The sequence below is a fragment of the Engystomops pustulosus genome, chromosome 4 (genome assembly GCF_040894005.1).
Source record: "Engystomops pustulosus chromosome 4, aEngPut4.maternal, whole genome shotgun sequence".
NCBI lineage: Eukaryota > Metazoa > Chordata > Amphibia > Anura > Leptodactylidae > Engystomops > Engystomops pustulosus.
The window spans coordinates 9,129,728-9,143,240 of NC_092414.1; the positions used below are offsets into that span (position 1 = coordinate 9,129,728).

Genomic DNA, 13,513 nt, shown 5'->3' on the forward strand with positions numbered 1-13,513 from the left:
CCTCCTTCACTATAACTCCCATCGTGCACCTTCATAAGATGCCACATGCGTTTGTTACAATGTGTCAGTGAGACAGTGAAATCCACAGATCCAGTGCAGCGCGGGAGAAGTCTTCTTATACTTCTTTTTCTTTTATACGTTGTATCTTTTTCTCTAGACACATCAGAATCACAATCTCACTCCTGCCCTAATGGTTTGTTACAATGTGTCAGTGAGACAGTGAAATCCGCAGACCCAGTGCAGCGCGGGAGAAGTCTTCTTATACTCTTTTTCTTTAGACACATCAGAATCACTGATCTCGGTCCTGCCCTGATGGTTTGTTGCAATGTATCAGTGAAATCCGCAGAACAGGAGCAGTGCGGGAGAAGTCTTATTTTCCTTCTTCTTATTCTATTTTTTTTCATTTAGACTTTATCTCTAGACACTTCCGAAGCACAGAACTCACTCCTGCCATGATGGTTTGTTACAGTGTATCAGTGCAGAGAGCATGTACCAGTCTGGTTTGCATTCCAGAGGACTTTTTATCACCTGGCTTGCATATTAAGTGTCATGCTGGCTGTGAGGTAGGTAGGTAGTTGGGTAGGTAGGTCACTGGAGCATAGAGTATGGTATAGGTAGGACATGATGTCCATTTGCTGATATCACAGCTCCTCCTTGTGGTGAAAGAGCAGAATAACAGATTTAGTTCATATAGAGAGGGAGGGATGACAAGTCTGTGCCCAACTTGTGGTCTGTTCTTGTTCAGGTCCTGGATTGTGACTTGTGTCTCAAACTAAATTTGGGGACATTGCTCCGTGTTCACTCTACATATTAGTAATTTTCTTGCTGTTCGCACCATGAAATCACTCATGCACCCATTCCTCAAAATTGTCTTCTTCGAGGCCACGCTCTTTTATCTGAAGCACAAACTTCCCTCTTCTATTTGCAGTCTGTTACAATGTATCAGCGAGGCAGTAAATTCCACAGAACAGGTGCAGTGCATGAGAATTCTTAATTTTTTCTCCTCCCTCCTTTAATCCTCTCTTCTTTATCGATTTTGGCTTAGGGTGATGTCACACATGACGTTCTTGGGACGTTTTTAGTTTTGAAAACGCATGCGTTTTTTACGATTTGAAAACGGCCTAAAAACGCCATGTTTGTCATCACCCTTAGTCTTCTAGACATGTCAAAACCACAAATCTCTCCGCTGTTCCAAATGTTTTGTTACAATGTATCGGTGGGGCAGTGATATCTACTTAGCGGCTGCAGCACAAGAGAAGTTGTGTTCTATCTTTGTCTTCTTTATGTTCTTTCTCTTTTGGACTTGTTATGTAGACGCATCAGAAACCGAAATCTTTCATTTTCAATTGCTATTTTGTTACAATGTGTCAGTGAGGCAGTAAATTCTACTGAACACCTGCAGCTGGAGAGAAGTCTTCCTATTTATACTTTTTATTCTTCTCTTTTGGACGGTATTATCTAGACGGATTAAAAAGCCAAATCTTTCATCTTCTTTTGCTTGTTTTGTTACAATGTGTCTGTGACAATGTCTCATTGAGATGGTGAATTCCACAGAGCCAGTGTGTTTCTTGTTTTTTTTTAATTGTTCACATTTTTCAGTTTTAGACTTTATTTCTAGATGCACCTGAATCCCAGATCTTTCTTACACTGATATTTTGTTACAGTGTATCAGTGCAAGTACAATATGCTCTAAAGTGCTGGTCTGCAACATACAACCCCAGTGAGCTATTGAGGGACTACAACACCCTGACCACAACACGCTGAGGGTAGTAGTTTCCCATTAGCCGGAGTGGACTTGTGTGTAGTATACGGTAGGACCTAATCCCAGCACTAGATGGCGGTATAGCCCCATCACTCAGCCACGTCCCAGGCTGGAAACCCATCAGTAAATCTTCCACTCGTTACCCGCAGGATTATTTATAGGGAGGGGAACCAGATCCGGACACTGACCCCCCCCGATTCTTCATGACCCGCTATGAACGTGATAGGTCTGCAGCTTCCAGATCGGTTCTGGCTCTGGTGTCATTCATGTGGCTGCTGACACGTTTCATTTTGTGGAAGATTTTTTAAGGATGAGATGAGAACAACACGACCCCCTATTACAACCAGGGGTGTCTATATATATATATATATGCAGTGTAAAGCATGGAGGATGGAGGGACAGGGCTGCAGTGTAAAGCATGGAGGATGGAGGGACAGGGCTGCAGTGTAAAGCATGGAGGATGGAGGGACAGGGCTGCAGTGTAAAGCACGGAGGATGGAGGGACAGGGCTGCAGTGTAAAGCACGGAGGATGGAGGGACAGGGCTGCAGTGTAAAGCACAGAGGATGGAGGGACAGGGCTGCAGTGTAAAGCACGGAGGATGGAGGGACAGGGCTGCAGTGTAAAGCATGGAGGATGGAGGGACAGGGCTGCAGTGTAAAGCATGGAGGATGGAGGGACAGGGCTGCAGTGTAAAGCACAGAGGATGGAGGGACAGGGCTGCAGTGTAAAGCACGGAGGATGGAGGGACAGGGCTGCAGTGTAAAGCACGGAGGATGGAGGGACAGGGCTGCAGTGTAAAGCACAGAGGATGGAGGGACAGGGCTGCAGTGTAAAGCACGGAGGATGGAGGGACAGAGCTGCAGTGTAAAGCATGGAGGATGGAGGGACAGGGCTGCAGTGTAAAGCACGGAGGATGGAGGGACAGGGCTGCAGTGTAAAGCACAGAGGATGGAGGGACAGGGCTGCAGTGTAAAGCACGGAGGATGGAGGGACAGGGCTGCAGTGTAAAGCACGGAGGATGGAGGGACAGGGCTGCAGTGTAAAGCATGGAGGATGGAGGGACAGTGCTGCAGTGTAAAGCATGGAGGATGGAGGGACAGGGCTGCAGTGTAGAGGATGGAGGGACAGGGCTGCAGTGTAAAGCACGGAGGATGGAGGGACAGGGCTGCAGTGTAAAGCATGGAGGATGGAGGGACAGGGCTGCAGTGTAAAGCATGGAAGATGGAGGGACAGAGCTGCAGTGTAAAGCATGGAGGACGGAAGGACAGGGCTGCAGTGTAAAGCACGGAGCATGGAGGGACAGGGCTGCAGTGTAAAGCATGGAGGATGGAGGGTCATGTCACTGTGTTTGGGGCAGTCTGTGTCACTATATACTACGTCTCCCCTGACGCCCGGTACATGTGTTATCATCGCTTCTTCTCACCATAAACCTTCTCAGATTTCCCCGTGTCTCCGGACACTTAGAGACGTTTGAGACGCTGCGCAGATTCCCTGCAGTGTGAACACGTGCGAGCGCAGGCGCTGCTTTCTCTATACGACGTCTCCGTAATTAGACTGCCCCCTTCTGAGCGCATATAGCGGGGGTCACACATAGACTTATTACCTACCTCCATTTCTGGGTAGATTGGGGGCTATAAACAGGTAGGTAGAGGTGTAATTAGCGCCCCCTCTGGCTGACCCCTGCAGCGCGCCTCATCCGTCGCTTTATCTATAAATTACAAGTAAGGACTAAGATTTCTTTCTATTTCAGATCAACCCAGATTATCGGGATGTCAGCGATGGCAAAGTTACGGTAAGTCCATAGTGAACCTACCTGTAGGACTGATTCTCCCATAGATTATAGGGGGTGTCCACCCAATTTGGCGCCTAAAAATGATTGGAAATTGGTTGTGATTGATGAGGTTTCCCTGCAGCACCCCCACAGGTGACATTGAGAATCACAAGCTAATGCATGTCATGTATTTACCATGAAAATACCCCAGTACAGTGACTGCACCAGCAGCAGAATAGTGAGTGCAGCTCTGGGGTATAATACAGGATGTAACTCAGGATCAGTACAGGATAAGTAATGTCATGTATGTACACAGTGACTGCACCAGCAGCAGAATAGTGAGTGCAGCTCTGGAGTATAATACAGGATGTAACTCAGGATCAGTACAGGATAAGTAATGTCATGTATGTACACAGTGACTGCACCAGCAGCAGAATAGTGAGTGCAGCTCTGGAGTATAATACAGGATGTAACTCAGGATCAGTACAGGATAAGTAATGTCATGTATGTACACAGTGACTGCACCAGCAGCAGAATAGTGAGAGCAGCTCTGGAGTATAATACAGGATGTAACTCAGGATCAGTACAGGATAAGTAATGTCATGTATGTACACAGTGACTGCACCAGCAGCAGAATAGTGAGTGCAGCTCTGGAGTATAATACAGGATGTAACTCAGGATCAGTACAGGATAAGTAATGTCATGTATGTACACAGTGACTGCACCAGCAGCAGAATAGTGAGTGCAGCTCTGGGGTGTAATACAGGATGTAACTCAGGATCAGTACAGGATAAGTAATGTCATGTATGTACACAGTGACTGCACCACCAGCAGAATAGTGAGTGCAGCTCTGGGGTATAATACAGGATGTAACTCAGGATGAGTACAGGATAAGTAATGTCATGTATGTACACAGTGACTGCACCAGCAGCAGAATAGTGAGTGCAGCTCTGGGGTATAATACAGGATGTAACTCAGGATCAGTACAGGATAAGTAATGTCATGTATGTACACAGTGACTGCACCAGTAGCAGAATAGTGAGTGCAGCTCTGGGGTATAATACAGGATGTAACTCAGGATCAGTACAGGATAAGTAATGTCATGTATGTACACAGTGACTGCACCAGCAGCAGAATAGTGAGTGCAGCTCTGGGGTATAATACAGGATGTAACTCAGGATCAGTACAGGATAAGTAATGTCATGTATGTACACAGTGACTGCACCAGCAGCAGAATAGTGAGTGCAGCTCTGGAGTATAATACAGGATGTAACTCAGGATCAGTACAGGATAAGTAATGTCATGTATGTACACAGTGACTGCACCAGCAGCAGAATGGTGAGTGCAGCTCTGGGGTATAATACAGGATATAACTCAGGATCAGTACAGGATAAGTAATGTCATGTATGTACACAGTGACTGCACCAGCAGCAGAATAGTGAGTGCAGCTCTGGGGTATAATACAGGATGTGTAATATTTCTCCTGATGCCGGGGCCTCTGTGCTCTGGGATGATTGAGGCGGGTTGGTGCCTCTGTGTACCCCCCGTTGCTCGGTGCCCGGGGTCCAGGGGTCATGTCACATCTGCTGCACAATCCTCTCTCTACGCTGCTCACACTTCTGTTTATTATAGGAGCCGGGGGGGGGGGGGGGGGGGATCTCATCGCCCGTGTCTTCCAAGGCGTCTCGAGAGCCGGAGCGCGATGTCTCTGCTAAAAACGTAGATGACTCACCAGTGAGTCAGTCACCGAGGTGTGAGCGGGAGCGGAGGATTGCAGTCACTGGTCCTCCGAGACATCCCCCCCCCCTCCCCCTCCCGTCATCAAGATTTAGGAAAATTCCCCAAACTTTTTCTAAAAAAGTAAACTTCGTCTAATATTTGATACTCCTTACAGCTGAGGGTTTGTTACAGTTGCACCCAGTCAATGCAATCCCCACATTGATCTCTCCCCCAGACCTAATAATTTGTTACAATGGAAAAATCTGAAATTGTAACAAACCCTCAGCTGTGAGAAGTCCAGCACTGTGTTAATGGTTCGGTGTCTCTTCCAGAGGGAGGGCGAGATGCCGGTGCCCAAGAGGAAGTGGCCGGCGGGGGAGAAGATCATGTTCACCCTGGTGTCCGTGCCTCATGGGAATGATATCGCCTCTCTCTTTGAGCTGGACGCCACCACCCTGCAGAGGGCAGACTGCCTGGTGCCAAGGTACTACCAGCGCCGCGCCAGGGGCTATATATATATACTACTGCCCCGCACATTATACACAGAGACACCTATACCACCACCTACACATACATGTGTGTATTATCCCTGTACTGTGACATCACTGTGCATATTATCCCTGTACTGTGACATAACTGTGTGTATTATCTCTGTACTGTGACATCACTGTGTGTATTATCTCTGTACTGTGACATCACTGTGTGTATTATCTCTGTACTGTGACATCACTGTGTGTATTATCCCTGTACTGTGACATCACTGTGCATATTATCCCTGTACTGTGACATAACTGTGTGTATTATCTCTGTACTGTGACATCACTGTGTGTATTATCCCTGTACTGTGACATCACTGTGTGTATTATCCCTGTACTGTGACATCACTGTGTGTATTATCCCTGTACTGTGACATCACTGTGTGTATTCTCCCTGTACTGTGACATCACTGTGTGTATTATCCCTGTACTGTGACATCACTGCGTGTTTTATCCCTGTACTGTGACATCGCTGTGTGTATTATCTCTGTACTGTGACATCACTGTGTGTATTATCCCTGTCCTGTGACATCACTGTGTGTATTATCCTGTACTGTGACATCACTGTGTGTATTATCTCTGTACTGTGACATCACTGTGTGTATTCTCCCTGTACTGTGACATCACTGTGTGTATTATCCCTGTACTGTGACATCACTGCGTGTATTATCCCTGTACTGTGACATCACTGTGTGTATTCTCCCTGTACTGTGACATCACTGTGTGTATTATCCTGTACTGTGACATCACTGCGTGTATTATCCCTGTACTGTGACATCACTGTGTGTATTATCCCTGTACTGTGACATCACTGTGTGTATTATCCCTGTACTGTGACATCACTGTGTGTATTATCTCTGTACTGTGACATCACTGTGTGTATTATCCCTGTACTGTGACATCACTGTGTGTATTATCTCTGTACTGTGACATCACTGTGTGTATTATCCCTGTACAGTGACATCACTGTGTGTATTATCTCTGTACTGTGACATCACTGTGTGTATTATCTCTGTACTGTGACATCACTGTGTGTATTATCCCTGTACTGTGACATCACTGTGTGTATTATCCCTGTACTGTGACATCACTGTGTGTATTCTCCCTGTACTGTGACATCACTGTGTGTATTATCCCTGTACTGTGACATCACTGTGTGTATTATCCCTGTACTGTGACATCACTGTGTGTAGTATCCCTGTACTGTGACATCACCGTGTGTATTATCCCTGTACTGTGACATCACGGTGTGTATTATCCCTGTACTGTGACATCACTGTGTGTATTATCCCTGTACAGTGACATCACTGTGTGTATTATCTCTGTACTGTGACATCACTGTGTGTATTATCTCTGTACTGTGACATCACTGTGTGTATTATCCCTGTACTGTGACATCACTGTGTGTATTATCCCTGTACTGTGACATCACTGTGTGTATTCTCCCTGTACTGTGACATCACCGTGTGTATTATCCCTGTACTGTGACATCACGGTGTGTATTATCCCTGTACTGTGACATCACTGTGTTTATTATCCCTGTACTGTGACATCACTGTGTGTATTATCCTGTACTGTGACATCACTGTGTGTATTATCTCTGTACTGTGACATCACTGTGTGTATTATCCCTGTACTGTGACATCACTGTGTGTATTATCCCTGTACTGTGACATCACTGTGTGTATTATCCCTGTACTGTGACATCACTGTGTGTATTATCCCTGTACTGTGACATCCCTGTGTGTATTATCCCTGTACTGTGACATCACTGTGTGTATTATCCCTGTACTGTGACATCACTGTGTGTATTATCCCTGTACTGTGACATCACTGTGTGTATTATCCCTGTACTGTGACATCACTGTGTGTATTCTTCTCCATTTGCAGGAACTCCTACGTCCGCCTGCGTCACCTGTGTACAAACACCTGGGTTACTAGCACTAGTATACCCATCGACACGGATGAGGAGAGACCTGTAATGTTAAAGGTACAAGTCCTGTTCTAGGCCACATTGGGAGAGCGGAACTTCCGCAGCTCTCTCGATCTATACAGGATGTTTTATAGTGTACAGTAGGCATGAGAATAATTAATAATATTGTGTCCTCATCCCTGCTGTATAAAATGATAATTTTTTATCATCATTTCATGGTCATTTTTTATTACTTTTTACATTTTTATTAAGGTTTTTTAAAATTATTTTAGTTTATCCTTCCCCTTCTATAATATTTATCTATTACAGTGTATTTACCGCTGTCTTGTGTCCTCTAGATTGGGACGTGTCAGGCTAAGGAGGACAAGGAGGCGTTTGCTATAATTTCTGTCCCGCTTTCCGAAGTGCGTGACCTGGACTTCGCTAACGACGCCAATAAAGTGTTAGCGTCCACGGTGAAGAAGTTGGAATATGGAACCATCACACAGAACGAGCGGAGGTCGGACAACTACCCACTACAAATCCATACATTTTTTACAACATTTTTCATGTCAAAGGGTTAAAGGGAACCTACTCACCCATTCTAATTCAACATATCTTTGATTGATAACTGTAATACAGCAGCACAACTATCCCTATATTGTTCCTCCCCATGCCTGTAAAATTCCACAGTCTGTTCTTTTTTGTGCACAGCTTCCTGATTGACAAGGGGCCTGCTTTCTCCTCAGCCGTGTGTGACTTAGCCCAGCTCCTCAGATGGTGGAGAATGCGGGCAAGTGTCTGTCATGAGTTCTCATAGGAAGCGATGCTCTGGAGCACTTAAAACCTGAAACCTGCTCAGATTGATATGCGAGATGATGGAAGTTGTAGGATTTGAGGGAACTAAAGGGAACCTGTCAGTAAAAATAACCCACACTCACTGAACATAACTTTGAAAACTGCTATAATAAAACAGTACAACTATCCATATAGTGCTCCTATCCATGCCTTTAAAGCTCCTAAAGTCGATTCAACAACTATGCAAATGACTTCATTTGATTTTGGCTTATTCCTGTCCTTCAGGCTCCGCCAAGTCTCCTGCCTCAGGAATGAGAGAGACGGGGCTGCGGGCGACCTGACTCACTGACGAAAAATCAGCTCTCAGGAATTCTCTTCAGCAAGTCACACACAGTCAGCTTCTTTCTCATCCCTGAGCTGGAGGCGTAGCTGAACAAAACGGACATGGATATGCCAGACTCAGATCGGGTGAAAGACGATGATCAAACTCACATGTGGTTATTTGCGTGGATGGGGAATCATCTTTATGAACGGACTGTGGAACTATACAATTGTAAAGTAGAACAATATAGGGATAGTTGTACTGCTTTATAATAGCAGTTTTCAAAGTTATACTTACTGTGAGTTATTTAAACCAACAAGTTTTCTTTAGTGCCCTCAAACCCTATAACATCCATCTCCCCACTAATCTGAGCAGGTTTCATGTTTTAAGCGCTGCAGAGCATTGCTCCCTATTAGAACTCATGACAGACAATTGTCCGCATTCTCCACCATCCGAGGAGCTGAGCTAAGTCACACATGGCTGAAAGCAGGTCCCTTGTCAATCAGGAAGCTGTACTCAAAAGAGAATGGACTGTGGAACTTTACAGGCATGGGGAGGAACAATATAGGGATAGTTGTGCTATTTGAACTCATGACAGACAATTGCCCGCATTCTCCACCATTTGTGATGCTTGATCTGAGCTTCTTGATTATACTGTCACCTCCCAGCATGCTTTGTTCCAGTTTTCCTTCACTCTTATCATGTTTAGGACCTCCTAAATGGCTGACAAGATTGCAAGTCCTAGTCTATACTGGCAAGTTCAGGTGGACCTAAAGTCCAGCTTTGGGTTGTTATTGCTGGGTCCTGGGAGTCTGACTTCTGCAAAGATCAGACATGTCCATAGGGGACAAATATCCCCTTTAAGTGCTCCCTTCTGGTGGACTGATTCTCATAGGTGATACCTACTATAGGTTTAAAGCACCCTATGCTGCCACCTATAGGTAGCTAACTTGAAACTCAATGACTGACCCATAAAAGTGCCTTGAAACGTGACTAAGGGTAGGCTCAAACCAAAGATTTAGGATTCTCTTCCCTCGTCAGCATCGAGTAAGACTCTGATTAACTTAAGTCTGACTTAAATTTGGAATAGGACAACCCAGGTGCATCCTGGGAGATAGCCATACAAGCTCCTCCTCTGATGTAGTTCCATTGAAGAAGATGATCTCCATTAGTCACCGCTGTTATTCTTCCTTTCAGGTTTGTCACTAAACTTCTGGAGGATCTGATCTTCTTCGTGGCCGGCGTTCCTAATAACGGGCAGGAGGTTCTGGACGTTGTGGTCACCAAACCCAATCGGGAGAGACAAAAGCTAATGAGGGAGCAGAATATTTTGGCGCAGGTGAGAGAATCTTCGCAGCAATTGACATTGACTATGAATTATTTGTTAGTTGATGCTAATTTTTTTTTAAACTTTGCTCTGCAGATTTTTGGCATCTTAAAGGCTCCATTTAAAGACAAGGCCGGTGAAGGCTCCATGCTTCGACTTGAAGACCTGGGAGACCAGAGATACGCCCCGTACAAGTACATCCTCCGACTGTGCTATCGGGTCCTGAGACATTCACAACAGGACTATCGCAAGAACCAGGTGACTGCAAAGAGCCTCACAACAATGGGAATCTATGTGTACTGACACTGCACCAGCAGCAGAATAGTGAGTGCAGCTCTGGGGTATAATACAGGATGTAACTCAGGATCAGTACAGGATAACTAATGTCATGTATGTACACAGTGACTGCACCAGCAGCAGAATAGTGAGTGCAGCTCTGGGGTATAATACAGGATGTAACTCAGGATCAGTACAGGATAAGTAATGTCATGTATGTACACAGTGACTGCACCAGCAGCAGAATAGTGAGTGCAGCTCTGGGGTATAATACAGGATGTAACTCAGGATCAGTACAGGATAAGTAATGTCATGTATGTACACAGTGACTGCACCAGCAGCAGAATAGTGAGTGCAGCTCTGGGGTATAATACAGGATGTATCTCAGGATCAGTACAGGATAAGTAATGTCATGTATGTACACAGTGACTGCACCAGCAGCAGAATAGTGAGTGCAGCTCTGGAGTATAATACAGGATGTAACTCAGGATCAGTACAGGATAAGTAATGTCATCTATGTACACAGTGACTGCACCAGCAGCAGGATAGTGAGTGCAGCTCTGGGGTATAATACAGGATGTAACTCAGGATCAGTACAGGATAAGTAATGTCATGTATGTACACAGTGACTGCACCAGCAGCAGAATAGTGAGTGCAGCTCTGGGGTATAATACAGGATGTAACTCAGGATCAGTACAGGATAAGTAATGTCATGTATGTACACAGTGACTGCACCAGCAGCAGAATAGTGAGTGCAGCTCTGGGGTATAATACAGGATGTAACTCAGGATCAGTACAGGATAAGTAATGTCATGTATGTACACAGTGACTGCACCAGCAGCAGAATAGTGAGTGCAGCTCTGGGGTATAATACAGGATGTAACTCAGGATCAGTACAGGATAAGTAATGTCATGTATGTACACAGTGACTGCACCAGCAGCAGAATAGTGAGTGCAGCTCTGGGGTATAATACAGGATGTATCTCAGGATCAGTACAGGATAAGTAATGTCATGTATGTACACAGTGACTGCACCAGCAGCAGAATAGTGAGTGCAGCTCTGGAGTATAATACAGGATGTAACTCAGGATCAGTACAGGATAAGTAATGTCATGTATGTACACAGTGACTGCACCAGCAGCAGAATAGTGAGTGCAGCTCTGGGGTATAATACAGGATGTAACTCAGGATCAGTACAGGATAAGTAATGTCATGTATGTACACAGTGACTGCACCAGCAGCAGAATAGTGAGTGCAGCTCTGGAGTATAATACAGGATGTAACTCAGGATCAGTACAGGATAAGTAATGTCATGTATGTACACAGTGACTGCACCAGCAGCAGAATAGTGAGTGCAGCTCTGGGGTATAATACAGGATGTAACTCAGGATCAGTACAGGATAAGTAATGTCATGTATGTACACAGTGACTGCACCAGCAGCAGAATAGTGAGTGCAGCTCTGGGGTATAATACAGGATGTAACTCAGGATCAGTACAGGATAAGTAATGTCATGTATGTACACAGTGACTGCACCAGCAGCAGAATAGTGAGTGCAGCTCTGGAGTATAATACAGGATGTAACTCAGGATCAGTACAGGATAAGTAATGTCATGTATGTACACAGTGACTCCACCAGCAGCAGAATAGTGAGTGCAGCTCTGGGGTATAATGTTCAGTATACAATGTGTCTCTGTTTCCTGTGGTCTCTCCCTCTCGGTCATGTGTCTCTTATAACCTTATTACGATAACTTCAGAGGAGGAGTCGCTATCTCTGTACTTTCTTGCCCCCGGGGTCTTTTGCTCTAGTCTTCGGTCACAAGTCTCTGATCCCTTCATGGAGTATTCTGGTGAACTTCTCTCCTCTATGTCCACCTCCAGGAATACATCGCAAAGCATTTCTGCGTCATGCAGTCGCAGATCGGATACGATATCCTGGCAGAAGACACAATCACAGCTCTGCTACATAACAACCGCAAACTACTGGAGAAACATATCACCGCCAAAGAGATCGAGACCTTTGTAAATTTATTAAGACGGAACAGAGAACCCAGGTCAGTGTCATGGAGGCCGCGCTCCTCCTCCTGTAGTGTCATACTATTGTATCTCTATAATAACTTGTTATTTCCATCTTCTAGATTTTTGGATTATCTATCAGATTTGTGTGTGTCAAATACAACTGCAATCCCTGTTACACAAGAGCTGATCTGCAAGTTCATGCTGAGCCCAGGAAATGCAGATATCCTCATCCAGACCAAGTAGGATTTATTATATTTCTCTATTTGTCAAGTGTCATAGGGCGTGGACTTATAATAAAAGAATATAACTACTATAATACTGCCCCCTATGTACAGGAATATAACTACTATAATACTGCCCCCTATGTACAAGAATATAACTACTATAATACTGCCCCCTATGTACAAGAATATAACTACTATAATACTGCCCCCTATGTACAAGAATATAACTACTATAATACTGCCCCCTATGTACAAGAATATAACTACTATAATACTGCCCCCTATGTACAAGAATATAACTACTATAATACTGCCCCCTATGTACAGGAATATAACTACTATAATACTGCCCCCATTGTACAAGAATATAACTACTATAATACTGCCCCCTATGTACAAGAATATAACTACTATAATACTGCCCCCTATGTACAAGAATATAACTACTATAATACTGCCCCCTATGTACAAGAATATAACTACTATAATACTGCCCCCTATGTACAGGAATATAACTACTATAATACTGTCCCCTATGTACGGGAATATAACTACTATAATACTGCCCCCTATGTACAGGAATATAACTACTATAATACTGCCCCCTATGTACAGGAATATAACTACTATAATACTGTCCCCTATGTACAAGAATATAACTACTATAATACTGCCCCCTATGTACAAGAATATAACTACTATAATACTGCCCCCTATGTACAGGAATATAACTACTATAATACTGTCCCCTATGTACAGGAATATAACTACTATAATACTGCCCCCTATGTACAGGAATATAACTGCTATAATACTGCCCCCTATGTACAAGAATATAACTACTAT

At 44.5% G+C, this 13,513-nt stretch overlaps 1 protein-coding gene across 1 annotated transcript in view; it reads left to right on the top strand.

Moving 5' to 3' along the window:
* ITPR2 (inositol 1,4,5-trisphosphate receptor type 2) overlaps window positions 1-13,513 on the top strand; it is a 207,989-nt gene that overhangs the window by 44,591 nt on the left and 149,885 nt on the right. The window contains exons 10-17 of the mRNA XM_072145070.1: window positions 3,515-3,556; window positions 5,587-5,738; window positions 7,681-7,780; window positions 8,062-8,222; window positions 10,020-10,161; window positions 10,246-10,407; window positions 12,306-12,478; window positions 12,563-12,682. Of these exons, the coding sequence (XP_072001171.1) occupies window positions 3,515-3,556; window positions 5,587-5,738; window positions 7,681-7,780; window positions 8,062-8,222; window positions 10,020-10,161; window positions 10,246-10,407; window positions 12,306-12,478; window positions 12,563-12,682 (1,052 nt within the window). The remainder of the gene's footprint in view (window positions 1-3,514; window positions 3,557-5,586; window positions 5,739-7,680; window positions 7,781-8,061; window positions 8,223-10,019; window positions 10,162-10,245; window positions 10,408-12,305; window positions 12,479-12,562; window positions 12,683-13,513) is intronic.